Source organism: Oncorhynchus kisutch, linkage group LG6 (genome assembly GCF_002021735.2).
Source record: "Oncorhynchus kisutch isolate 150728-3 linkage group LG6, Okis_V2, whole genome shotgun sequence".
In the NCBI taxonomy this organism is placed as follows: Eukaryota; Metazoa; Chordata; class Actinopteri; order Salmoniformes; family Salmonidae; genus Oncorhynchus; species Oncorhynchus kisutch.
In genome coordinates this window covers 19,087,369-19,114,634 of record NC_034179.2, presented here as the reverse complement: position 1 = coordinate 19,114,634, position 27,266 = coordinate 19,087,369, and the positions used below count along the sequence as shown (strand labels likewise).

Here is a 27,266-nt window from a genome sequence, read left to right as displayed (position 1 = left end):
ACATTTGAACCAATAACCTAACAGCACGGCTATAGTACTCTCTCTAACCCACTGCCCTGAATAATCATGGGATTAGCAGCCAATGTAAGGGCTATAGTACTCTCTCTAACCCACTGCCCTGAATAATCATGGGATTAGCAGCCAATGTAAGGGCTATAGTACTCTCTCTAACCCACTGCCCTGAATAATCATGGGATTAGCAGCCAATGTAAGGGCTATAGTACTCTCTCTAACCCACTGCCCTGAATAATCATGGGATTAGCAGCCAATGTAAGGGCTATAGTACTCTCTCTAACCCACTGCCCTGAATAATCATGGGATTAGCAGCCAATGTAAGGGCTATAGTACTCTCTCTAACCCACTGTCCTGAATAATCATGGGATTAGCAGCCAATGTAAGGGCTATAGTACTCTCTCTAACCCACTGTCCTGAATAATCATGGGATTAGCAGCCAATGTAAGGGCTATAGTACTCTCTCTAACCCACTGCCCTGAATAATCATGGGATTAGCAGCCAATGTAAGGGCTATAGTACTCTCTCTAACCCACTGTCCTGAATAATCATGGGATTAGCAGCCAATGTAAGGGCTATAGTACTCTCTCTAACCCACTGCCCTGAATAATCATGGGATTAGCAGCCAATGTAAGGGCTATAGTACTCTCTCTAACCCACTGCCCTGAATAATCATGGGATTAGCAGCCAATGTAAGGGCTATAGTACTCTCTCTAACCCACTGCCCTGAATAATCATGGGATTAGCAGCCAATGTAAGGGCTATAGTACTCTCTCTAACCCACTGCCCTGAATAATCATGTTATTAGCAGCCAATGTAAGGGCTATAGTACTCTCTCTAACCCACTGCCCTGAATAATCATGGGATTAGCAGCCAATGTAAGGGCTATAGTACTCTCTCTAACCCACTGCCCCGAATAATCATGGGATTAGCAGCCAATGTAAGGGCTATAGTACTCTCTCTAACCCACTGCCCTGAATAATCATGGGATTAGCAGCCAATGTAAGGGCTATAGTACTCTCTCTAACCCACTGCCCTGAATAATCATGGGATTAGCAGCCAATGTAAGGGCTATAGTACTCTCTCTAACCCACTGCCCTGAATAATCATGGGATTAGCAGCCAATGTAAGGGCTATAGTACTCTCTCTAACCCACTGCCCTGAATAATCATGGGATTAGCAGCCAATGTAAGGGCTATAGTACTCTCTCTAACCCACTGCCCTGAATAATCATGGGATTAGCAGCCAATGTAAGGGCTATAGTACTCTCTCTAACCCACTGCCCTGAATAATCATGGGATTAGCAGCCAATGTAAGGGCTATAGTACTCTCTCTAACCCACTGCCCTGAATAATCATGGGATTAGCAGCCAATGTAAGGGCTATAGTACTCTCTCTAACCCACTGCCCTGAATAATCATGGGATTAGCAGCCAATGTAAGGGCTATAGTACTCTCTCTAACCCACTGACCTGAATAATCATGGGATTAGCAGCCAATGTAAGGGCTATAGTACTCTCTCTAACCCACTGTCCTGAATAATCATGGGATTAGCAGCCAATGTAAGGGCTATAGTACTCTCTCTAACCCACTGCCCTGAATAATCATGGGATTAGCAGCCAATGTAAGGGCTATAGTCAGCATTGATGCGTTGTATGACTGCTAGGGAGCAAAACAGTTGCAAGCAGAAATAGCTCTTGTGATTGAAAACATTTGACTAATAAATGTATATTATTGATGTGTAATGAATATAGAAACGTCACAAAAATCACATGGCTGCACTAGTGCACGTGGAACTGTATCCAAATTAACAGCGCTGACTACTTTAATGCTGGAAGAAAAAGTATCTTACTCAAAATCCGGAATTACTTTCCAACAGCTTCTATTCTAGTTGCAGTAATTTGATTCTGAGCGGAAAAAAGAGACATCTGCTTTGTGTCTCAGACACTTTTTAATAGACAGACATTAATACTGTTTGTTTTTCTGCCTACTAAATGAATCTGAGGAGTAACCTCTACATCTGTGAATACAGCCGCAGAGTTACCAGCTAAACATGAAATGTTCTTTTCCACAACTGAATAAAATAGAAACACATGGATGGTAGACTTGTAACACTTTGCATGGAAACAAAGTCATAATCATTATATGTGAAAAACCCACAAAAAAATTGAACAATAACAAGAGGCTAAGTCACACCCTGTATGTAAAACCAGCAACTGCTCTCTGTCTCTGTCTCTCTCTCTCGCTCGCTCTCTCTCCCTCTCTCTCTCTCTCTGTCTCTCTCTCTCTCGCTCTCTCTCTGTTTCTGCCTATGTCTCTGACTCTCTGTCTCTCTATCTCTGACATTCCACGATAGAGTCAGGTCCATTTTCTTTTTCCCCTCTGTGTAACTAGTACTGTTGAATTCATGTAGATGCGTGCTGCTTGTGGCGCCGGGCTGAGGGGCGTAAAAGTGCCTTCCTTACCCATGAGCCTCTGACTCTGTCAGAAGAGTACAGCACTGTTCAATGAGCCCAAACAAATTGAGTATGGAAAAATCAGGGTATAGGAGCAGATCTAAATCTCCCTAATGATGCCCCATCCTTCACTTATCTTCACTTGAAGATAACGTCCTCTGCTTTTCCACATGAACATGTGTATTCTTTACCATATTGTATACAGTACCAGTCAAAAGTTTGGACATACCTACTAATTAAAGGGTTTCTATTCATTTTTACTATTTTCTACATTGTATAATAATAGTGAATACATCAAAACTATGAAATAACACATATGGAATCATGTATTAACAAAAAAAAAGCATTAAACAAATCAAAATACATTTTATATTTGACATTCTTCAAAGTACCCACCCTTTGCCTTGATGACAGCTTTGCACTTGGTATTCTCTCAACCAGATTCATGAGGTAGTCACCTGGAATGCATTTAAATGAACAGGTGTGCCTTGTTAAAAGTTAATTTGTGGAATTTCTTTCCTTCTTAATGCGTTTAAGCCAGTTGTGTTGTGACATGGCAGGGGTGGTATACAGAAGATAGCCCTATTTGGAAAAAGACCAAGTCCACATTACGTCAAGAACAACTCAAATAAGCAAAAAGAAACGACAGTTCATCATTACTTTAAGACATGAAGGTCAATCAATCCGGAAAATTTCAAGAACTTTGAACGTTTCTTCAACTGCAGTCGCAAAAACCATCAAGCACTGAAACTGGTTCTCATGAGGACTGCCACAGGAAAGGAAGACCCAGAGTTACCTTTGCTGCAGAAGATAAGTTCATTAGAGTTACCAGCCTCAGAAATTGCAGCCCAAATAAATGCTTCACAGAGTTCAAGTAACAGACACATCTCAACATCAACTGTTCAGAGGAGACTGCGTGGATCAGGCATTCATAGTCGAATTGCTGCAAAGAAAACACTACTAAAGGACACCAATAATAAGAGGAGACTTGCTTTGGCCAAGAAACACGAGCAATGGACATTAGACTGGTGGAAATCTGTCCTTTGGTTTGATGAGTCCAAATTTGAAATGTTTGGTTCTAACTGACGAGTCTTTGTGAGACGCAGAGTAGGTAAACGGATGATATCCACATGTGTGGTTCCCACTGTTAAGCATGGAGGAGGAGGTGTGATGGTATGGGTGTGCTTTGCTGGTGACACTGTCAATGATTTATTTAGAATTCAAGGCACACCTAACCAGCATGGCTACCACTGCATTCTGCAACAATGCGCCATCCCATCTGGTTTACGTATAGTGGGACTATAATTAGTTTTTCAACCGGACAATGACCCATCACACCTCCAGGCTGTGTAAGGGCTCTTTGACCAAGAAGGGGAGTGATGGAGTGCTGCATCAGATGACCTGACCTCCTAGTGGTTAGAGCGTTGGGCCAGTAACCGAAAGGTTGCTGGATCGAATCCCTGAGCTAACAAGGTCAAATAAATCTGTCGTTCTTTCCCTGAACAAGGCAGTTAACCCACTGTTCCCTGGTAGGCCGTCACTGTAAATAAGAATTTGTTCTTAACTGACTTGCCTAGTTAAATAAATGTAAAAATAAATAAATAAAAATACAGGTTCATTTCAATTTAAAAATCAACCTCACCCCAATTGAGATGGTTTGGGATGAGCAGCCAACAAGTGCTCAGCATATGTGGGAACTCCTGTTGGAAAAGCATTCCAGGTGAAGCTGGTTGAGAGAATGCCAAGAGTATGCAAAGCTGTCATCAAGGCAAACGGTGGCTACTAATATATATTTTGATTTGTTTAACACTTTTTTGGTTATTACATGATTTCATGTGTTATTTCATAGTTTTGATGTCTTCACTATTCTCCTACAATGTAGAAATAGTAAAAATAAAGAAAAACCCTTGAATGAGTAGGTGTGTCCAAACTTTTGACTGGTACTGTATGTACTGCTTCAAGGCTTTCCTAATGTTTTCTTCCTTCCCTCATTCAGAGCAGAGCTAAATGTGTTATGTGTACTGAAATATGAGGGGAAAAGATGAGGCTGTTTGTCTATAAATGTCACAACTTCCTTGTACGGGCGGCATTCGGTGGTCGACGTCACCAGTCTTCTTGCCATCGCTGATCCATCTTTCATTTTCCATTGGTTTTGTCTTGATTTTCTACACACCTGGTTTTCATTATCCAATTACATGTTCTTGTACTTAACCCTCTGTTTCCCCCATGTTTGTTATGCGTGATTATTTCTATGTTCAGTTCGGTTCATGATGGCTGGTTTTTCGACGGTTGCTGTGTTCACCGGTGCGTAATTATTACCGTTGGTTTTTGGTCAAGTGTATTTGTTTACCTTGTGCTTTTATTGTTTGAGTAAAGTACGTTGCTCACTCATTTTGCTCTCCTGCGCCTGACTTCATGCACCAGCTACACTCCGCTTCTGACAATAAAAACACCTCATAACAGCGCTGAACCACGGATAACTAAGAAAAATGTTAAAATAACACAGACATTCAACACATTTAATATTCAACATCTTGAAATCTGTTCTAAATATGAATTATTTGATTACCCTGATGGGAGTTGGAGAATAACCAGATTTTTCCAAATGTTTTTGGCAATGTCTCATCTTAGATGTTTAAAAATGTATTTTAAGTAAGATTAGACAACAGAGATTCCGCATAACCCACCTACCTGAGAGAAGATGATGCACCTGTACCTGAGAGAGAATTATCTTAATTCAGGGCTAGTTGATAAAAGGGAGGACATGGGTGGGTGGTCCAGTATCAGTTCCTTACCTGAGCGCGATGGAGGTCCCGTTGACAGATCCAGAGTAGTGTCTGCTGGGGCCATAGCTCCCCTGGCGTACGTATCTCTCATCACCACAACACAGTATCATGAGGAAGGCCCGTCTGAAGGCCCGGTTCAGGAAGGCGTAGAGAAAGGGGTTAAGGCCAGAGTTAATATAGCCAAGCCACAGCCAGGCGGTCCACATCTGCCAGGGCACACTGTAGTGGATGAAGGGGTCCACCACGTTGGTGATGAAGAAGGGGGCCCAGCAGAGACAGAAGCAGCCCATGATGACAGCCAGGGTCTTGGCAGCCTTGGTCTCTATGCGCATGCGACTGGAGCCCTGCTGCTCGGAGCTGAGGTAGTGCTGGGGGGGCGCCGAGTAGGGGGCGGAGCCTGCCCTCTGCAGCGTGCCAATCTGCCGCACGTGGCCCATGGCAGTGACGTAGATGCGCTGGTAGGCCAGGACCATGAGGCTCAGGGGAACGTAGAAGGCCACGGCGGAGCAGATGAGAGCATACGGACGGTTCACCACGAATACACAGTTGGTCTCGTTGCTGTTGCCGCTAAACTTCCTCTGCTCTATCTGAAGGCAGCGTGCAGAGAGAACAATCCATTAACAAGCCGATCCACATACAGGAAGAGACATGCACGTTCTGTAGTATCCACATCCACATATGCAATAGTTACACACATGTTTCTCATTCAACCAACAGTATATAAATAGAGAGAGTGCAATGACTGACTGACTAATACCCATTTCCTGACTCTCTTAACAAACTTCGAACAGGTATTATTTGTGTTCATAAACTGGTAGCTGTGGATTGTGCTCAGCATTGACTTACAGTAGGTCTCAGAGCAAGAGGCTGTATGCCTGGTGTTTATGTCTGTCTATGTAAATGGTATTAGTAGCTTTAGTCTTATGAGTATTGAGTGCATGGAGAAGGCCTCCATTTGACAGAGGGAAGTTTTTTCAGGTGTCAAAGGTGAAACAATGAGTCATAGTGCTGTTTTTTGAACTAGAAAGGGGCTTGCGTAAGTTTGCTCTCCCCAAAGAACATGATGCTTGAACTGACTACTACATCCCCATCCCATGAATTTGAAATATGTTATGCTTGTTGGTTTAACCATGTGTCCTGTTCACATTTTCAAAGATCAACACAATTTAGTATTTAGTATAAAAAGGATTTAGATGTAATGAATAAGACTAAAGAGCAAGCCACTGTCTGTAGTAAAACCATCAGACAGACAGGAAGAACATAGCTGCTTATAGACTTACAATGTCCTCTATGCCGATGGTGTGCCAACTTTGCATGATGGGAAGGAAGGAGATGAAGGAGGGGATGACCCAGCATCCTCCCAGCATCAGGGCCACTCTCAAGGGCGTCATTTTATTCCGGTACACCAGCGGTTGGCAGCAGATTGCGTAGTACCTATCAATAGAATATAACAACATTATTACAACATTATAACAACATCCACAACATCATAGATTCAACTGAGGTAAAAAAACATAATCTATTGATGGTGTTTTTCTGAATTCTATCTACAGGCCACAAATATCTACCTAATATGTACATACCAAAATATTGCCAGTGGTGACTCATTCCTAATTCCGTATTCTTTAAAATAATCTCATGACTTGCATAACCAAATAATAAGCAAAATTCACATACTATTGAATTCACCATGTATGGTGGCTTTAGCCCTTAGTACATATTTTGGTAGGTACAGTGCCTTGCGAAAGTATTCGGCCCCCTTGAACTTTGCGACCTTTTGCCACATTTCAGGCTTCAAACATAAAGATATAAAACTGTATTTTTTTGTGAAGAATCAACAACAAGTGGGACACAATCATGAAGTGGAACGACATTTATTGGATATTTCAAACTTTTTTAACAAATCAAAAGCTGAAAAATTGGGCGTGCAAAATTATTCAGCCCCTTTACTTTCAGTGCAGCAAACTCTCTCCAGAAGTTCAGTGAGGATCTCTGAATGATCCAATGTTGACCTAAATGACTAATGATGATAAATACAATCCACCTGTGTGTAATCAAGTCTCCGTATAAATGCACCTGCACTGTGATAGTCTCAGAGGTCCGTTAAAAGCGCAGAGAGCATCATGAAGAACAAGGAACACACCGGGCAGGTCCGAGATACTGTTGTGAAGAAGTTTAAAGCCGGATTTGGATACAAAAAGATTTCCCAAGCTTTAAACATCCCAAGGAGCACTGTGCAAGCGATAATATTGAAATGGAAGGAGTATCAGACCACTGCAAATCTACCAAGACCTGGCCGTCCCTCTAAACTTTCAGCTCATACAAGGAGAAGACTGATCAGAGATGCAGCCAAGAGGCCCATGATCACTCTGGATGAACTGCAGAGATCTACAGCTGAGGTGGGAGACTCTGTCCATAGGACAACAATCAGTCGTATATTGCACAAATCTGGCCTTTATGGAAGAGTGGCAAGAAGAAAGCCATTTCTTAAAGATATACATAAAAAGTGTTGTTTAATGTTTGCCACAAGCCACCTGGGAGACACACCAAACATGTGGAAGACCACATCTGACCAGGTGCTCTGGTCAGATGAAACCAAAACTGAACTTTTTGGCAACAATGCAAAACGTTATGTTTGGCGTAAAAGCAACACAGCTCATCACCCTGAACACACCATCCACACTGTCAAACATGGTGGTGGCAGCATCATAGTTTGGGCCTGCTTTTCTTCAGCAGGGACAGGGAAGATGGTTAAAATTGATGGGAAGATGGATGGAGCCAAATACAGGACCATTCTGGAAGAAAACCTGATGGAGTCTGCAAAAGACCTGAGATTGGGACGGAGATTTGTCTTCCAACAAGACAATGATCCAAAACATAAAGCAAAATATACAATGGAATGGTTCAAAAATAAACATATCCAGGTGTTAGAATGGCCAAGTCAAAGTCCAGACCTGAATCCAATCGAGAATCTGTGGAAAGAACAGAAAACTGCTGTTCACAAATGCTCTCCATCCAACCTCACTGAGCTCGAGCTGTTTTGCAAGGAGGAATGGGAAAACATTTCAGTCTCTCGATGTGCAAAACTGATAGAGACATACCCCAACCGACTTACAGCTGTAATCGCAGCAAAAGGTGGCGCTACAAAGTATTAACTTAAGGGGGCTGAATAATTTTGCACGCCCAATTTTTCAGTTTTTGATTTGTTAAAAAAGTTTGAAATATCCAATAAATGTCGTTCCACTTCATGATTGTGTCCCACTTGTTGTTGATTCTTCACAAAAAAATACAGTGTTATATCTTTATGTTTGAAGCCTGAAATGTGGCAAAAGGTCGCAAAGTTCAAGGGGGTCGAATACTTTCGCAAGGCACTGTACATATTAGGTAGATATTTGTGGACAATAGTGTCCAAAATATTAGCAACACCTTCCAAATATTGAGTTGCATCCACTTTCGTCCTCAGAACAGTCTCAATTCGTCAGGGCATGGACTCTACAAGGTGTCGAAAGTGTTACACAGGGATGCTGGCCCATGTTGACTCCAACACTTCCACAGTTGTGTCAAGTTTGCTGGATGTCCTTTGGGTGGTGGACCATTTTTGATACACACGAGAAACTGTTGAGCGTGAAAAGCATTGCAGTTCTTGACACACTCAATCCGGTGCGGCTTGCACCTACTACCATATCCTGTTCAAAGGTACTTAAAATCTTTTGTCTTGCCCATTCACCCTCTGAATGGCACACATACACAATCCATGTCTCAATTGTCTCAAGGCTTATAAATATATATTTTTTACCTGTCTCCTCCCCTTCATCTACGCTGATTGAAGTGGATTTAATAAGTGACATCAATAAGGGATCATAGCTTTCACCTGGATTCACAAGCAGTGACTCATCACTTCATACGCTACTTTAAAAAAGATAAGTATAATTCTAACGACCAATCAGGCCTCTTGTCACGACTCATGTCTCATATTTCCTCCCAGGGAAGCTAAAAGAATGATTGGTCCTGTGGAGAAGCAGAAATCATATTTGTGTTTGGAGTGAGGGGCTGAGCTAGCAAGTGACTCACTGCAGTGGCTTTTCACTGTATGGTGCAGGACAAGACAACATAGCTGCTCATCTGTCAGTCATGACAGGCTGCCATATGCTATGGACAAAGGACAAAGAGGTGCTCGAGGGCCATCCAATGCACATGCTAATTCTAATACAGCTGGGTGCTAACAGAGGCGTACGGCTATTAGGCCGAACGGATGCATCAAGGTGAATGGGATAGGCGCGCGGAAAAAAGTTTGCAATAGCTGGCTGACATATTTACAAATGTTTACATGAGTAAAGGTATGTTTTTCACTATATTCATTGCTCACCTGTCCAGTGCTATGCAGCACAGGTGTAGGATAGATGCAGTGGTCAGCAGCACGTCCAGTGAGGTCCGAACCAGACAGAATATCTCCCCGTACCGCCACTGACTTGTGGTCAACTCAATGGCTGCAAACGGCATGACAACCACAGCAACCAGGAGGTCTGCAAACGCTAAAGACACTATGAAGTAATTGGTCTTCTTTTTCCTAGAGGGAGACGAGGAACAAAAACATTTTGATTTATTTCCAGAAAGGCACATGAGTTGAATGTAAAGATAATTATATTTTTGTTATCTGTTAGAATTGTCAACTGATCTGCACAAGACAGAACAAACCTTTTTTCTCTCTAATTACCCTTTAATACCATATCGCTAAACATAAAACATGACAGGAAGGATGCCAGGGCCGGATGTAAAAACAGCTACTTAGTTTGTCTCCAAATAGCTAGGAAGTGTCCATCACACACCCTACTTCAATTGAATTCTGATCAATCATCTTTTGGTACATCATTTCATATACAGAACCAGTCAAAAGTTTGGACACACCTAATCATTCAAGGGTTTATTTTTTACTATTTTCTATATTGTAGAATAATAGTGAAGACATCAAAACTATGAAATAACACATATGGAATCATGTTGTAACCAAAGAAGTGTTAAACAAATCATTCTACTTCTTCAAAGTAGCCACCCTTTGGAAGCTTTGCACATGCTTGGCATTCTCTCAACCAGCTTCATGAGGTAGTCACCTGAAATGCTTTCCAACAGTCTTGAAGAAGTTCCCACATATGCTGAGCACTTGTTGGCTGCTTTTCCTTCACTCTGCTGTCCAACTCATCCCAAACCATCTCAATTGGGTTGAGGTTGGGTGATTGTGGAGGCCAGGTCATCTGATGCAGCACTCCATCACTCTCCTTCTTGGTCAAATAGCCCTTACACAGCCTGTAGGTGTGTTTTGGGTCATTGCTTGTATTTCTTGGCCCAAGCAAGTCTCTTCTTCTTATTGGTGTCCTTTAGCAGTGGTTTATTTTCAGCAATTCAACCATGACGGCCTGATTCAAGCCGTCCCCTCTGAACAGTTGATGTTAAGATGTGTTTGTTACTTGAACTCTGTGAAGCATTTATTTGGGCTGCAAACTGAGGTACCGTTAATTGACGATATCTGGGGCTGGTAACTCTAATGAACTTATCCCCTGCAGCAAAAGTAACTCTGGGTCTTCCGTTCCTGTGGCAGTCTTCATGAGAGACAGTTTCATCATAACGCTTGATGGTTTTTGTGACTGCACTTGAAGAAAGTTCTTGAAATTTTCCGTATTGACTGACCTTCATGTCCTATAAAGTAATGATGGACTGTCATTTCCCTTTGCTTATTTGAGTTGTTCTTGCCATAATATGGACTTGGTCTTTTACCAAATATGGATATCTTCTGTATACCACCCCTACCCTGTCACAACACAACTGATTGGCTCAAACGCATTAAGATGAAATAAATGATGAACTTCACAGGTTGGTGAAAGTGCAAGGTGGTGAGCTTGATGTTCCTTTCCAATAAATATTGAAGGTCTTATTCTGGTGACATGATGATCGATCCTTGGCCGCCGTTTGACAAATAAAAATAATCATATTATTTTACCATAATAATCTCAGCATGTAAACTATATGTGCGCTCTAGCCAACAGCATTCAATCTGTACCCTGTGCGCTGTTGGCTAGAGCACACGTGCCAAACCCAGAGTGGGCACACTCACTATATAAAGCAACATTTTTCATGAAAAAAACATCAGTAAAGTTGAAAATGTCATTTAACTTGTATTTTTTATCCGGTACATGGGAATTTAACAGTATTTTTATGTGCACTACATCATCACGCACAGCCTTTCTTGATCCCGAGTGGCGCAGCGGTCTAAGGCACTGCATCTCAGTGCTATAAGCGTCACTTCAGACCCTGGTTCGATCCTGGGCAGTATCGCAACCGGCCATGATTGGGAGTCCCATAAGGTGGCGCACAATTGGCCCAGCGTCGTCCGGGTTAAGGTTCGACCGGGGTAGGCCGTCATTGTAAATAAGAATTTGTTCTTAACTGACTTGCCTAGTTAAATAAAGGTTCAATAAAATTAAATGTATCTGCAATAAGTCAATTTGATGGAAACATCTCTGGTGGGAAAATGCGCATATGTTTTTATCCTGATTTTAGAATATTTGCATGAAAATCTATTGTCAATTGGATGAAAAACCACACTCTAAAGAGGTCACATTTTTTCCTCTGACAACTTTTATTTGACAGAATGTGACTTACATGTAAACAGGAAGTGTGCTTACCGCAGTTGTCTATCCTTGCAGAGCGCCACCATCACCAGCAGGTTCCCCAGAACAGTCATGATGATGATGATGGTGAGGAAGATGGTGAGAATGATCCTCTGCAGCGAGTTCAGCACTTGCTCCGTGTTTGGCACTTCATCGACTGAACTACACAATCAAACAATGATGGTTATTGAGTTCATCATCATCATCACATAATTTCAAATGTGACTAATGAATACAGTAATGCATTAGATACAAGCACAACTCAATCATAACACATGTATAAATGAAGACCTTTCATAGAAAAATATCTAATTTTATGAGCGGCCTTTAGATGTTTAATGTTGATCATCACATGTTCCACTGTGTGTTCTTACTGTTCAGGTGGGTGTGATTCTGTGGCCATCACTGTTCATCTGCATGGAGTTCGCTAGAGGAGAGTCCTCCACACAAAATGCTGTGGCCCTGAGGACAAACACAACCAGGCCCATTCATCACAGCTCCAATACAAACACTGTGAATTATTCAAGTCTACAGCTCTAATCCTGTATGATGGTAATGTTACCCACTCTAAACCTGTCTTGTACGCATGTAACAATGGCTGTTTAGAGGACTTCTTTATCAGTTTTGAATATTATTAACTCAGAAGTCCAGGAAAGTGGTGTTGTCTTATAGCAAACAGTTACAAAGTTCCTGTCATAACCCACCATATCTAAAGTGTGTGAGGTTTACCTCATGTTACAGTATCATGGTCCCTATGTCAACATAGTTGAGAATCCCCGTCTATGGTCAACGTTTGGCCAACAGTTTTCTTACCACAAGTAAACTTCCTTGAAGCAGACTTGAGATAGGACAGCTACAATAGATAACCAGTACAGTCTGATAAGGGCTTGAATCCAGAGTCTGGATCCCTCAGACTTTAACAAAACAATAGTGAAAGAGCAAACAGAGGGCAGTGGTTGCATGTATCTGCACAGCGTGCTTATGACCCACAAATCTCCCCTCCACACAAAGCTTAGGGGCATGACAGCACACATAGACACACAAGCACACGTGCGCACTGTGCACCCACACACACACCTTACAGAACAAACACAACCCACACAGCCAGTGGAATGAGACAATATTTGCCATATCTGTATGTCAACGGCATAAAAGAGAGCAGAGAAAGTTCAGACAATGGCACTATTTTCTTTGACCCAGTATTTCCCTAGATTTTCCGATCATAAATGTGTCATTTGTTAGACAGGGAGTTGAGTTGAACAGGAAGATTTCCTTACACAACATGAGGAAGGGAGAAGGGTTTTGGCACATTATTATGAACATGGAGTCCTCTGTGGCCAAATCACACCTCAGCCTCCGGAGAGGGAGCAGTGGGTCCAAATCACACAGGAGTGCTCTGCCTGGAGCCCCTGCTGGATAAATACATGCGGAGAGTGAGAGTGAGGTGGGAGTATGCTGAGATCCAAGTGGGTAAATACATGAGAGGACTGAGGTGTATGCTATTCTAGAAGACTCCTCATTCCAATGGAGATCACACTCTTAAGCACAGCTCTTCAAAACAAAGGCATGCCTCCCATATTGGATTTCTCCATAATCTGCCAGGCTTCAGTACTCCATGAATTTTGCAGCCTCAGAGTGGGATGACAGTCCGACAGCTTCTGATGGAATGATGGACCATACCAGAGCAATTATATCCTCACAAGTTACATTTATAAGCATGTAATCACATTGGAATGACTGTCATTCTATAGCATTCCAAGAGTTGTATTAAAAAAATGTAGGTAAATAAATATACAATCATTTGACACTGTCTTCACAAATCACAGTTTGAGATGTAGTTATCCTTAATCCTAAACTGGAACATAAAGTACACATCTTACAAAGAGAAGACGCATTCCAGGAACATAAACACTTGACTTGGCGATGGCATCACAGTCTATTTCACAATGCTCACATTGAGTCCTCGAAACACTCTCTCTGGGAATTTTATTCATGTAAGGCTTTTCTTTTGTGTTCAAATACTTCAGAGAAGTATATTAACTTCTCATTCCATGGCTTTGAGGCAAAGAAACACAGTCATGTTTGAGCATAAAAACAGTCTGAAGCCATTGAAATGAATAGCTTGTCGGAGTCAAGTCCTCAGCAAGCACTACAATAGTTTAGAACAGGAATGTCAAACATAATGTATCCAAAGCTCTGCAATCCTGTGAAATAACTGCCATCCTTGCAATTACAAGAACCAAGATATTTGCAGATGATTATGCCATGAATACAAATACAACTTACTGTAAAAGCCTTGAATGAATCCCAATTCCTTTACCAGTGCCTCCATATAAATAATTAGCAAGTAGATACTCCAAAACAACTTCACACATCATTTCACAAATCTTGCTTTAAGAGGTCTGGCATGCTGTGGATTTACATGCGAGGAGGAGGAGGGTAAAATCTGGCCACTGGCAGCTTGGACTCCTCCATGACACCACTGTAGTGCTCTCGTTGCTCAATGGGCGAGGTTCCTCCTATCACATCCACAACCAATACATTCCAGAAAACACTAACAGACATTTTATTGAAAAGCATGTTGCTTGTCTTTGAAAATTGTAATATACACTGAGTATACCAAACATTAGGAACACCTTCCGAATAATGAGTTGCTTTATCGACACTGATTGAAGTGAATTTAACAAGTGACATCAATAAGGGATCATATCTTTCACCTGGATTCACCTGGTCAGTCTATGTCATGGAAGAGCAGGTGTTCTTAATGTTTAGTGCACTCAGTGTAGTTCAACTGGTATTGGATAAATAAAATACAATTGTTTACTACTAAAATCCATGAAAATAACACTTGTTGCCTTTGTTCATTTTCAACCGTGGTCCCAGAATAAAAATAAAGGATTTCAAATCTGGGCAATTCACTTTCCAGTGTGTTCAGGGCATACTTTTGTCCCAACAAATTCAGCCAAGGAGCCGAGATTAACTCAGACAGACATGCCTGAAGAGAAATTGAAGGGAATTTTAGAAATAGCATACTTACAAAGTTTGTTCAAGAACCAATATATATGAGCTCCTAGAGAATCAAAATAACTAAATCAGAGATCCCTGATATGTTAAAAACCTGCCACAATCACAATTCTGAGTTATTGAGAAGGACTAAAACAGATTAATTGAATCACAGTACAGTACATTACACAACATTAGTGGAGGAATAACAAACAGTTCTGACAAATTCTGCTCGCATAATCAGATGTCACACCTTCCCACTCTAGCTGTCTTTACCGTGTGGCTCTTCAACAGGCAAACTGATTCATTTTTGATGCACCTCCACTGACCACATGCCACAATTTGTTTAATTTATTTTATTTTAATTATAGAATATATAATGTAGCTATGCTATAATCTCAGCCACAGTAGTTTATTACAAAAAGAGTAAGAAACTGTAACATTAGATTGATAGTAACTGTAACTGTGGGTTGATAGTAACTGTAACTGTGGGTTGATAGTAACTGTAACAGTAGGTTGATAGTAACTGTAACAGTAGGTTGATAGTAACTGTAACAGTAGGTTGATAGTAACTGTAACAGTGGGTTGATAGTAACTGTAACAGTAGGTTGATAGTAACTGTAACAGTGGGTTGATAGTAACTGTAACAGTGGGTTGATAGTAACTGTAACAGTAGGTTGATAGTAACTGTAACAGTAGGTTGATAGTAACTGTAACAGTAGGTTGATAGTAACTGTAACAGTAGATTGATAGTAACTGTAACAGTAGGTTGATAGTAACTGTAACAGTAGATTGATAGTAACTGTAACAGTAGATTGATAGTAACTGTAACAGTAGGTTGATAGTAACTGTAACAGTAGGTTGATAGTAACTGTAACTGTGGGTTGATAGTAACTGTAACTGTGGGTTGATAGTAACTGTAACAGTGGGTTGATAGTAACTGTAACAGTAGGTTGATAGTAACTGTAACTGTGGGTTGATAGTAACTGTAACTGTGGGTTGATAGTAACTGTAACAGTAGATTGATAGTAACTGTAAGTGTAGGTTGATAGTAACTGTAACAGTAGGTTGATAGTAACTGTAACTGTGGGTTGATAGTAACTGTAACAGTAGGTTGATAGTAACTGTAACAGTAGATTGATAGTAACTGTAACAGTAGGTTGATAGTAACTGTAACAGTGGGTTGATAGTAACTGTAAGTGTAGGTTGATAGTAACTGTAACAGTAGGTTGATAGTAACTGTAACAGTGGGTTGATAGTAACTGTAACAGTGGGTTGATAGTAACTGTAACAGTAGATTGATAGTAACTGTAACAGTAGGTTGATAGTAACTGTAAGTGTAGGTTGATAGTAACTGTAACAGTAGGTTGATAGTAACTGTAACAGTGGGTTGATAGTAACTGTAACAGTGGGTTGATAGTAACTGTAACAGTAGATTGATAGTAACTGTAAGTGTAGGTTGATAGTAACTGTAACAGTAGGTTGATAGTAACTGTAACAGTGGGTTGATAGTAACTGTAACAGTAGGTTGATAGTAACTGTAACAGTGGGTTGATAGTAACTGTAACAGTGGGTTGATAGTAACTGTAACAGTGGGTTGATAGTAACTGTAACAGCGGGTTGATAGTAACTATAACAGTAGGTTGATAGTATCTGTAACAGTGGGTTGATAGTAACTGTAACAGTAGATTGATAGTAACTGTAACAGTGGGTTGATAGTAACTGTAACAGTAGGTTGATAGTAACTGTAACAGTAGGTTGATAGTAACTGTAACAGTAGGTTGATAGTAACTGTAACAGTAGGTTGATAGTAACTGTAACAGTAGGTTGATAGTATCTGTAACAGTGGGTTGATAGTAACTGTAACAGTAGGTTGATAGTAACTGTAACAGTAGGTTGATAGTAACTGTAACAGTAGGTTGATAGTAACTGTAACAGTAGGTTGATAGTAACTGTAACAGTAGGTTGATAGTATCTGTAACAGTGGGTTGATAGTAACTGTAACAGCGGGTTGATAGTATCTGTAACAGTGGGTTGATAGTATCTGTAACAGTAGGTTGATAGTAACTGTAACAGTAGGTTGATAGTAACTGTAACAGTAGATTGATAGTAACTGTAACAGTAGGTTGATAGTAACTGTAACAGTAGGTTGATAGTAACTGTAACAGTAGGTTGATAGTAACTGTAACAGTAGGTTGATAGTAACTGTAACAGTAGGTTGATAGTAACTGTAAAAGTAGTTTGAGAATAACTGTAACAGTAGGTTGATAGTAACTGTAACTGTGGGTTGATAGTAACTGTAACAGTAGATTGATAGTAACTGTAACAGTAGGTTGATAGTAACTGTAACAGTAGACTGATAGTAACTGTAACCGTGGGTTGATAGAAACTGTAACAGTGGGTTGATAGTAACTATAAATGTGGGTTGATAGTAACTGTAACAGTGGGTTGATAGAAACTGTAACAGTGGGTTGATAGTAACTATAAATGTGGGTTGATAGTAACTGTAACAGTGGGTTGATAGAAACTGTAACAGTGGGTTGATAGTAACTGTAACTGTGTGTTGATAGTAACTGTAACAGTAGGTTGATAGTAACTGTAACAGTGGGTTGATAGTAACTGTAACAGTAGGTTGATAGTAACTGTAACAGCGGGTTGATAGTAACTGTAACAGTAGGTTGTTAGTAACTGTAACAGTGGGTTGATAGTAACTGTAACAGTAGGTTGATAGAAACTGTAACAGTAGGTTGATAGTAACTGTAACAGTAGACTGATAGCAACTGTAACCGTGGGTTGATAGAAACTGTAACAGTAGGTTGATAGTAAATGTAACAGTAGGTTGGACAGTGTGTTCTATGTACCATACGTTCTAAGTATGCTTTGGTACTGTTCCTCTAATGGCTGACTAATTGTACTTCTCTACAGTAACACTATGGTGTCATCTTTTCAAATTCACATGGCGAGCATTTCCAAGGCTCTCAATTTCTCCATAAACAACATTATTAAGACGACTTTAACTTTCCCATGTGCTCAGGGAGACAATTTCACACGCGATGCACACCAACGACAGAGACAAGACGCAAACCCGGACATTCGTTCAGTGCAAAGAAATATATTTCATGAATTGAGCTACTTGACCATGCAGGGACACTCAGAGGAGTTGTGACAGCCTGTGATGGGGGTAAACAGAGAATGAACATAGACACACCAGGCACCATGGAATAAAACAGCTATTTGCTACCATCAGGCTGCTGTGGATGTGGTTTTCCCTTTATTTGGTGGGAACTGACTGAATCTCCATTCTCTCAATGCACCATATGGCAGCACTGTCAATATCAATGATTTCTAGATGCTTTAGCTATTGACTGTGACTAAAGCTATGTCAAGTGTAACATGTGTGATTTTCCACATGTTAAATCATGTGGTTTTCCCTGTAAGGGAGATAGGAGAATTTCACTTTGTCAAAAGTGGAGCTTGGAAGTCAAAACAACCTGAAACAGAAGGAAACCAAAGGAAAGTCGTAGCAGAATCCTATGGGTGTGGTAGGCTACACTGGGGCACTAGCAGAGACAGACTCATAACACTGTGTGCAGCCACCTGGAAGGCACCATGCTATATCTATAGCCGAGTTACTATCGTCCTGATTATGTCTGCTGGTGCCTTAATTAAGAGAAAGAGCAAAGTTCCTAATGAGAAAACTGTACCTACACATGCAAACATCCTCTTGAAAGTATTTCAGCAAGGCTATACATGATGCCTTGGAAATGAATGAAATTAAATGAAACAGGATTGGCTACAGGATAAGCATTCCTCCTGGAGGGTAACGTTACATAATCACTGGAGCTGATATCTGTTTAAGTAATATATTTCAAAGGGGCAGGAGATGATAATCTGGTGTGCACGTGCATACGTGTGTAGGGGTGGCAGGTAGCCTAGCGCTTAGAGTGTTCGGCCAGGGCTAAGTAACCGAAAGGTCGATGGTGTGAATCCTCCAGCTTACAAGGTGAAAATCTGTCCATCTGCCCTTGAGCAAGGCACTTAACCCTAATTGTTTCTGTAAGTCACTCTGGATAAGAGTGTCTGCTAAATGACTCAAATGTAAAAATAAAAAAGAAATGTGGGTGTGATAGAGAGAGCGTGTGTACTCTGTGCTGTTAAATGGATGTTCCATACTTTCTCGTCTCTTTTTACCTCCATTTAGAACAGCGGTGTTAGTTGAACTGTGGACAGCCAACCTGATCTCTGCTCTAATGAAATCCACAAGGTGTTACACTATAAAACCCAACAAGATGTTAGACAATAAACCAACCCCGTGTGTGATAGGCTACTGTTTCTAAAGGGAGGAAGAATTCATATCTGATGTTAATGGAATATTCATTTCGAAAAACATTATTTAGATTAAAAAGTGCTCTTTGGTTCTGAAAGGCTTCTATTAATATTATTACAATTTATAAGCCTACTATTATTTTGATATAGCCTACAAGCACTTAGATTTGCCAATGTCATATCACCATCAAGCAATCAACTGTAATTTAAACTATGGACAATAAACTGTTCTTTGCCAGTTAAGTACGAAAACTGGGTTAAAATAGTGCACTAGAATAGACAAAAATATGCACAAAAAGAGCAAGTTTAATATGATACAGCTCTGTTCCAGTTTTGGGGAAGTTACTCTGAAAATATAGTTTACCAAGCTACCAATTACTTTACACTGGAAGAAGTGAATCTACACTAAAGCTACCCTTAAGACTTTTACTCAAGTAGTATTTTACTGTGAGACGTTCAATTTTACTTGAGTCATGTTCTATTAAGGTTTCTGTACTTATACTCAAGTATGAAAATTGGGTACTTTTTCTACCACTGATTTCTCTACTCCCCAACACGACTCTGTTCACAATCAAATTAGCTACCCTATCATAACCATGAACACATAATAATAATGGCTAGATAAGTGCTATCTCGATTATAACATGCATTAATTAGTAATAAAAATAAATAATTAGCATATACATTTCAAGTGGTGGAAAAAAGTATTCGATTTTCATACTTGTGTAAAAGTTAAGAAAGATAGAAAATGACTCAAGTGAAAGTGAAAGTCACCCATTAAAATACTACTTGAGTAAAAGTCTAAAAGTATTTGGTTTAAAATATGCTTAAGTATCAAAAGTAAATGTAATTGCAAAAATATATTTAAGTATCAAAAGTAAAAGTACTAATAATTTAAATTTCCTTATATTAAGCAAACCAGAATGCACAATTTTCTAGTTGTTTTTTAATTTACGGATAGCCAAGGTCACACTCCAACACAGACATCATTTAAAAACTAAGCATTTGTGTTAAGTGAGTCCGCCAGATCAGAGGCAGTTAGGACCAGTCATGATCTCTTGAGAAGTGTGCGAACTGGACAATTTTCTGTCCTGCTAACCATTCAAAATGTAACGAATACTTCTGGGTGTCAGGGAAAATGTATGGAGTAAAAGGTACATTATTTTCTATAGGAATGTAGTGAAGTAAAAGTAAAAGATACCCCCCAAAAAACGAAGTAGTACTTTATAGTATTTTACTTAAGTACTTTACACCACTGTACAATTCAGGGTTTGTATGGGGGCTGTGTATGTCTATAACATAATTCTGATGCGTCAGTTAATCATAGTCGGGTATACCAGTCAATTTGCTAAATTCTCGTACGTAATTGTGTTACACACAACTATATCGTCCATGCAGAATATCCCTAGAATATCCCTAGCTATATTATTTTCGACGTAACCCATTCATTTTCAATGTCTGAATAACTTCAAAACAAACCACAACGCTGCTGAGAGGTTCCGAATTTGATCTTAAAGTTTTCCTCACCTGTGGGCTGGGCGCCTCGGTTTACGGGTTCGAACAGCCCTGTGTTGCTATGGACTCTCATATTCCATTGGTATTTTGTCACAGATTACACACATCAAGCAATGACCATTCAGGGCCATAGGTGCGGGTAAATGAGATACCATGGTGCGCAAGGCGATGTGCAGGAGAACAGATGATTGAGCCGCGATCACAGTTTGCAAACGAACTAAATTGGCGAGTTGGGCTGTAGATGGGAAATCCTCTTTCAAAGCCCGCTTCTCCCAGATGAAAGAAAGGGTTGACTATGACGCCCCCGTGGGGTGCCAATAGGGACACCAGACCACATATCTCCATATCGATGGCTCTGTCTGTACCAGCTTTCATTGTGTCAAATGCTAGATAAACTTTGTTTCATTTTTGTTTTGGCAGGACAACTGTTACTTTGATGGCCAACACTGACATTCTGCTTGCCTCAGAATCTGCATTGGTCTGCAGCTTCAAGTAACAATGTCAAATGAAAACAAAGTAGATGTTCAAACAGTATTAATCCAAGACATAGCGAAAGAGGATTATTTTGGAACAATACACAATGAATCTTGCTTACAACAAACGTGTGTCTTTATTTAGATAGTTTTTGTGCTGATTGCACAGATATTGTGACAGCTGGTTAAATGAAATCACTTGCGAAGGCAAGAACAATAATCATGTAAGGAGAAGTGCAGTATTATCATAAGGAGACGTATACTTGTAATACGGAGGAGGAATGGAGGGGAAAAGAGAGGCAGAGGAGGTCTAGGAGAGAGAGGGAGGAAGAGGGTGAGCTTGAGTCGGTTAAAAAGGGTGGGGAAAAGGGAGATGGATTGTTTAAACAAGAATGGTAGAAAGTGTAAACAGAGTGAGCTGAAGACAGGAGGAGAAATGGAAGTGAATGAGGGTGAAGTATCAGAGGTGGTAGATGTGGTGAAGTTCTCGGAGCCTGAGGCTTGCACCAAGGGTCAGGATGAAGATGATTCTGTGACAGTAGGAGTTACTTTTTTGGAAAAGGTGGACCCTTGCCTTTTAGCTGATCCCTTCATCACCAGATTCCACAGTACCCAACTCTGTTTTGACCCACCCTGAAACCACAATTCACATCTCTTCCCCCCATTCATTTAACGCGGAGCGCCTGCTCCCTCTGACCAGCAGAAACACAAACAATTATCACAAGACCACTTCTGGTTGCCCTCACCGATTCCACAGCGCCCAACTCTGTTCATCCTGACCCTTGGTGCAAGTTGGGTGCTGTGGAATCGGTGAGGGTAGCCAGAAGTGGTCTTGTGATAATTGTTTGTGTTTCTGCTGGTCAGAGGGAGCAGGCGCTCCACGTGAAATTAATGGGGGGAAGAGATGTGAATTGTTTTGCTCTCAAGAAAAGGGCACCATTGACAGGAATGATTACTGGAGTAGCTGTAAATGGGAACGTTGACCAACTGAAAGGGAAGATTCCCGGTGTTTGTGATGCTCGTCGTTTGGTGGGACACAGATAGGGTGGCGTGAGTGGTGAAACAGAAGAGGTTGTTCTTTTGAGTTTTGATGTTGAGTCTTTGTTATGATATATGATGTTAGGATATATAAGTTAGCCTGTACAAGCTTTTGTGCTGAATACATTAAATTGTTACAGGTGTCAAGCTTATGGACATGTGGCAGCAGTGTGTAGGAGTGAGGTTCCTAGGTGTGAGAAGTGCAGAAAGGCATGAGACAAAGGAATGTGTAGCACTGGGGAAAGTAGTGGCATGTGTTAATTGTAGGGGTGCCAATGGGGCTGGGGATCAGAAATGTCCTGTGCTAGAGAGGTCGGTTGGTGTTTCCAGGTTTAAAGTAGTGCAGAAGTTGTCATATGCTGAGGCAGTGAAGAAAGTAGAGGAAAATGGTTCATGGGGGAGGGGTCCTGAGAGGAGTGGTGTGCGAATAAACCAAGAAGTGATATATGTTTCAGTACGATTGGATTTTTAGCATTTAGTGCAGGGAGGGAACGTAAGAGTGTGCAGGGAGGTATTTGGGTGTGTGAGTCTTGACATCAGAAGAGTTACAGGGTGTGTTAAGTGGTGGTAGCTGCAGAGAGGTGTTTGGGTGTGTGAGTCTTGACATCAGAAGAGTTACAGGGTGTGTTAAGTGGTGGTGTCCCATCCTTTCAGACTGTTGGCCTGAGGTAGGATTAAATATATTTAAATAATGGAATAGGGTGTTATTTTATTTTCTTGTTTCTTTTTTGTGAGTGTAGTGTTAGATGGTAGATGGTAGTGTATTTGTTTATTTAAATAAATAAATCTATCAAAGGATGAGGGATTTATACTCCAGTCTAGTAGGTGGCGGTATTGCAACATTCATTCGATGCCAACCGCCGTTAAACCTCATCGAAGAAGAAGACAAACGTGTGCCAATCTGCTACAGGAGGCTCGAACTGCAGGCACTGCGCCTGATGAAGTGGTGGGGGTGGGACTAACTGAAGTCCATCCAGGAAGCGTTTTGCTGAATACTTTCAGTTGCCATCGAGATATCATGATGAGATAGCAGTAATGTGATAGTTCTGTGTAATACAATATGCCAGTTTTGAGAAGAAACTAAACACATTTCGTAACGTTAATACTGAGGTTTTTTTTCGGAGTTTGTTTTCATGGCATAGTTAGACAAATAGTCATGTGTATCGTCAACCTTGTTGCAGAATGGATCAATAGTATATGCAGAATAAGCGTTGTTTTGGACCATCTGTTGTCTAATCCAACAACGGTGTGGTTTAATTTACCACTGAACTAACCCCAGCAGTAAACTCCTTTTAAATAATGTCGAAACTAGTGGGCACTGCGGGGGTCTCTGTGTTGGGCGACAAATCTTTGGAGTTTTACCGAGATCCAGTGGCTTTTTGTGAACAACGTATTGAAAAGCATGGGACACGGATATTTCAATCAAGACTTCTGAACAAACCAACTTCCTTCGTCTGTTCGGTGGAAGGGATGAAGGAATTACTTTGCGGTATAGCCACGTATTCGTGTGTATGTGCGTGTGTGTCACAATAACCTAATAAGTTCAACGGTAACAAGTTTTGACTAATAGGCCAACATTTTATACATTCATAGTTTTTGCTTTTCGGTCCACATATCAGTTTAGAGTCGTGAGAATTGTGTGTTTCCCCATTGAAAGAGGACATTGCAACTTATGTGATCATGACTGTATTTCAGAGAAGTCATCTGTGTTCCTGAAAGACCCCACTGATGTAATGCACAACATGTATGGAGACAACATAGTGACTGCTAATGGTGAGTTGATGTCCCAAAGGTCCATAGGGTGCAACTTGCATGCAATTTGCTTATAAGGGAATAGGGGTTGTATTAGAGAGCCTACACCTCCTCTGGCCTTTACAAAAACATATTTTATTGTACATGTTCACAGGGTAAAGCTGCTTTAGGCCTTCACACTATTTGCTTGTTTTATTAATTTATCCGAAGTTGAAAAACATACAAACAGAATATTCGTTATTTAGACCAATAGATGGAGTCATTGCATATTTTTTCTTTATTTCTGCTATGAGCAACTCCATAATGCTATTCTATATGGTTCATCCAGGCGAGGAAGCCTGCTTGCTGCGTCTGTCTCTCACCAACCTTTTCACAGGAAAGTGTCTGGCCTCAGGCTCTGACCTCATTAACAGGTAAAGACTAGTTTCATTTATTGAGTATGACAGGGTGACCAAATGTCATTAATAAATATACCTTCATTAAGGATAACAATGCTTGTTTCTCTGTTTTTCTTTCCTGCACAGTGTTTCTGAACGGTGCTTGAAGAACCTTTCTGCAACGTAAGAACCCTTGAAATCCCCACTTCATGCACTTCTGTCTTACTCAACATACACTAGCAGGACCATACCAGAAATGTTTCACCTACACTGCCTTCAGAAAGCATTCATAACCCTTGACTTTTTCCACATTTTGTTGTGTTACAGCCTGAATTCAAAATTAAAACAAAAAATAAAGAATTCTCTCCTACAGTATCTACACACAATACCCCATAATGACATTTCTCATTCACACCCTTGAGTCAAGACATGTTAGAATCACCTTTGGCAGCTATTACAGCTGTGATTCTTTCTGGGTGAGTCTCTAAGAACTTTTCACACCTGGATTGTATAATATTTGCACAAAATTCTTCAAGTTCTGTCAAGTTGGTTGTTGATCATTGCTAGACCGCCATTTTCAAGTCTTGCCATAGATTTTCAAGTGGATTTAAGTCAAAACTGTAACTAAGCCACTCAGGAACATTTCATGTCATCTTGGTAAGCAATTCCAGTGTATATTTGGCCTTGTGTTTGATGTTATTGTCATGCTGAAAGGTGAATTTGTCTGCTGGAAAACAGACTGAACAAGGTTTTCCTGTAGGATTTTGCCTATGCTTAGGTCTATTCCGTGTCTTTTTATCCACTCCAAAAAATCCATAGTCCTTGCCGATGACAAGCATACCCATAACATGATGCAGCCACCACCATGATTGAAAACAGTGGGGGCTGGTGTGAGGAGCCATTACAACGGGATCATTTTAATGGCTGGAATGGAATTAATGGAACGGAGTCACACGTGGTTTCCATATGTTTGATGGGTTTGATACCATTCAATTTATTCCATTCCAGCCATTACAATTAGCTTGTCCTTCTATAACTCTTCCCACCAGCCTCCACTGATTGAAAATATGACGCATGGTACTCAGTGATGTGTTGTGTTGAAATTTTTCCTTATTAAAAAAAATATATATTTATCATTTTTAAATTATTTATCAGGGGGTGATTCAGCACCCCTATTTCCTGTGGCTATGACTGGGTGTATTGATACACCATTCAAAGTGTAATTAATAACTTCAACATGCTTAAAGGGATATTCAATGTCTGTTTTTTTACATATCTACCAATAGGTGCCCTTCTTTGCAGGCATTGGAAAACCTCCCTGGTCTTTGTCATTGAATCTCTGTTTGAAATTCACTGCTCGACCGAGGGACCTTATAGATAATTGTGTGTGTGGGTTACAGAGATGAGGTAGTCATTCAAAAATCATGATAAACACTATTATTGCACACAGAGGGAGTCCATGGGGTATTGTGTGTAGGCCAGTGTCACAAAATCTCTATTTAATCTATTTTAAATTCAGGCTGTAACACAACAAAATGTGGAAAAGTCAAGGGGTGTGAATACTTTCTGAAGGCACTGTATTTCCATGTATGTCCTGTTCACTTCTCTGATTACCACTTCTTGTGTAGTGGGGAGCCCGTGTCGGTGTACCCTCTGTTTAAACGACTGGGAACAGAACTGGTGTTGGGGCTGTTCCTGAATGTGAACCCAGATGAGACACCAGAGCTTTTCCAGGAAATTACAGCACTCTGTACCCTACACTGGCATGGTGAGATTACATGCTCTGTACCCTACACTGGCATGGTGAGACTACATGCTCTGTACCCTACACTGGCATGGTGAGATTACATGCTCTGTACCCTACACTGGCATGGTGAGATTGCGTGCTCTGTACCCTACACTGGCATGGTAAGATTACATGCTCTGTACCCTACACTGGCATGGTGAGATTACATGCTCTGTACCCTACACTGGCACGGTGAGATTACATGCTCTGTACCCTACACTGGCATGGTGAGATTACATGCTCTGTACCCTACACTGGCACGGTGAGATTACATGCTCTGTACCCTACACTGGCACGGTGAGATTACATGCTCTGTACCCTACACGGGCACGGTGAGATTACGTGCTCTGTACCCTACACTGGCACGGTGAGATTACATGCTCTGTACCCTACACTGGGATGGTGAGATTACATGCTCTGTACCCTACACTGGCATGGTGAGACTACATGCTCTGTACCCTACACTGGCATGGTGAGATTACATGCTCTGTACCCTACACTGGCATGGTGAGACGACATGCTCTGTACCCTGAACTGGCACTGTGAGATTACAGGCTCGGTACCCTACACTGGCATGGTGAGTTTACAGTCTCGGTACCCTACACTGGCATGGTGAGATTAGTCTCGGTACCCTACACTGGCACAGTGAGATTACAGTCTCGGTACCCTACACTGGCACAGTGAGATTACAGTCTCTGCCACCTGTAGGTTTTCCCCTCTTACAATGGAAGGCATGCCGCCCACACTGGGCCTCAATGAACAATCACAACTACAATTTCAGCATACCAGCAATTGAAGAAACACTTTAGTCTGACTTTCTTTCAAAGAACTTACTGCCCCCTGAAGGTGGTGAATATATGTATAGCCAGATAGATGTCTGACAAAACAGACTGCTCTGCATTCCTGTTTTCAAAGGGAGTGGAATAGACACACAGATCTGTGCATTAGCTGCGCGACAGTGGTAATTAGATCTCAACACCTTCATTGACAACACTGCCTCAGGCATCTGGGGGGAAACCCATTAGGTGTCAATAACTATTACATTAACACAGCATGTTAATGTGGTAATTGTGGGGCCAATA

The 27,266-nt window shown here is 40.9% G+C and overlaps 2 protein-coding genes across 3 annotated transcripts in view; one reads left to right on the top strand and one right to left on the bottom strand.

Annotated features, from left to right (window-relative positions):
* The window catches only part of LOC109891723 (5-hydroxytryptamine receptor 4), a 36,665-nt gene extending 24,283 nt beyond the window's left edge, over positions 1-12,382 (bottom strand). The window contains exons 1-5 of the mRNA XM_031826355.1: positions 12,289-12,382; positions 11,930-12,076; positions 9,619-9,819; positions 6,533-6,686; positions 5,262-5,839 (exon numbers count right to left, since the gene is read on the bottom strand). Of these exons, the coding sequence (XP_031682215.1) occupies positions 5,262-5,839; positions 6,533-6,686; positions 9,619-9,819; positions 11,930-12,076; positions 12,289-12,317 (1,109 nt within the window). The 5' untranslated portion in view covers positions 12,318-12,382. The remainder of the gene's footprint in view (positions 1-5,261; positions 5,840-6,532; positions 6,687-9,618; positions 9,820-11,929; positions 12,077-12,288) is intronic.
* A 10,839-nt stretch (positions 12,383-23,221) lies between these two features.
* Positions 23,222-27,266, top strand: part of LOC109892462 (putative cytochrome P450 120) — a 51,295-nt gene continuing 47,250 nt past the window's right edge. For both annotated transcript variants that reach the window (XM_020485013.2, XM_031826354.1), the window contains exons 1-5: positions 23,222-23,758; positions 23,965-24,042; positions 24,350-24,434; positions 24,546-24,581; positions 26,027-26,166. In XM_020485013.2, the coding sequence (XP_020340602.1) occupies positions 23,569-23,758; positions 23,965-24,042; positions 24,350-24,434; positions 24,546-24,581; positions 26,027-26,166 (529 nt within the window). In that variant the 5' untranslated portion in view covers positions 23,222-23,568. The remainder of the gene's footprint in view (positions 23,759-23,964; positions 24,043-24,349; positions 24,435-24,545; positions 24,582-26,026; positions 26,167-27,266) is intronic.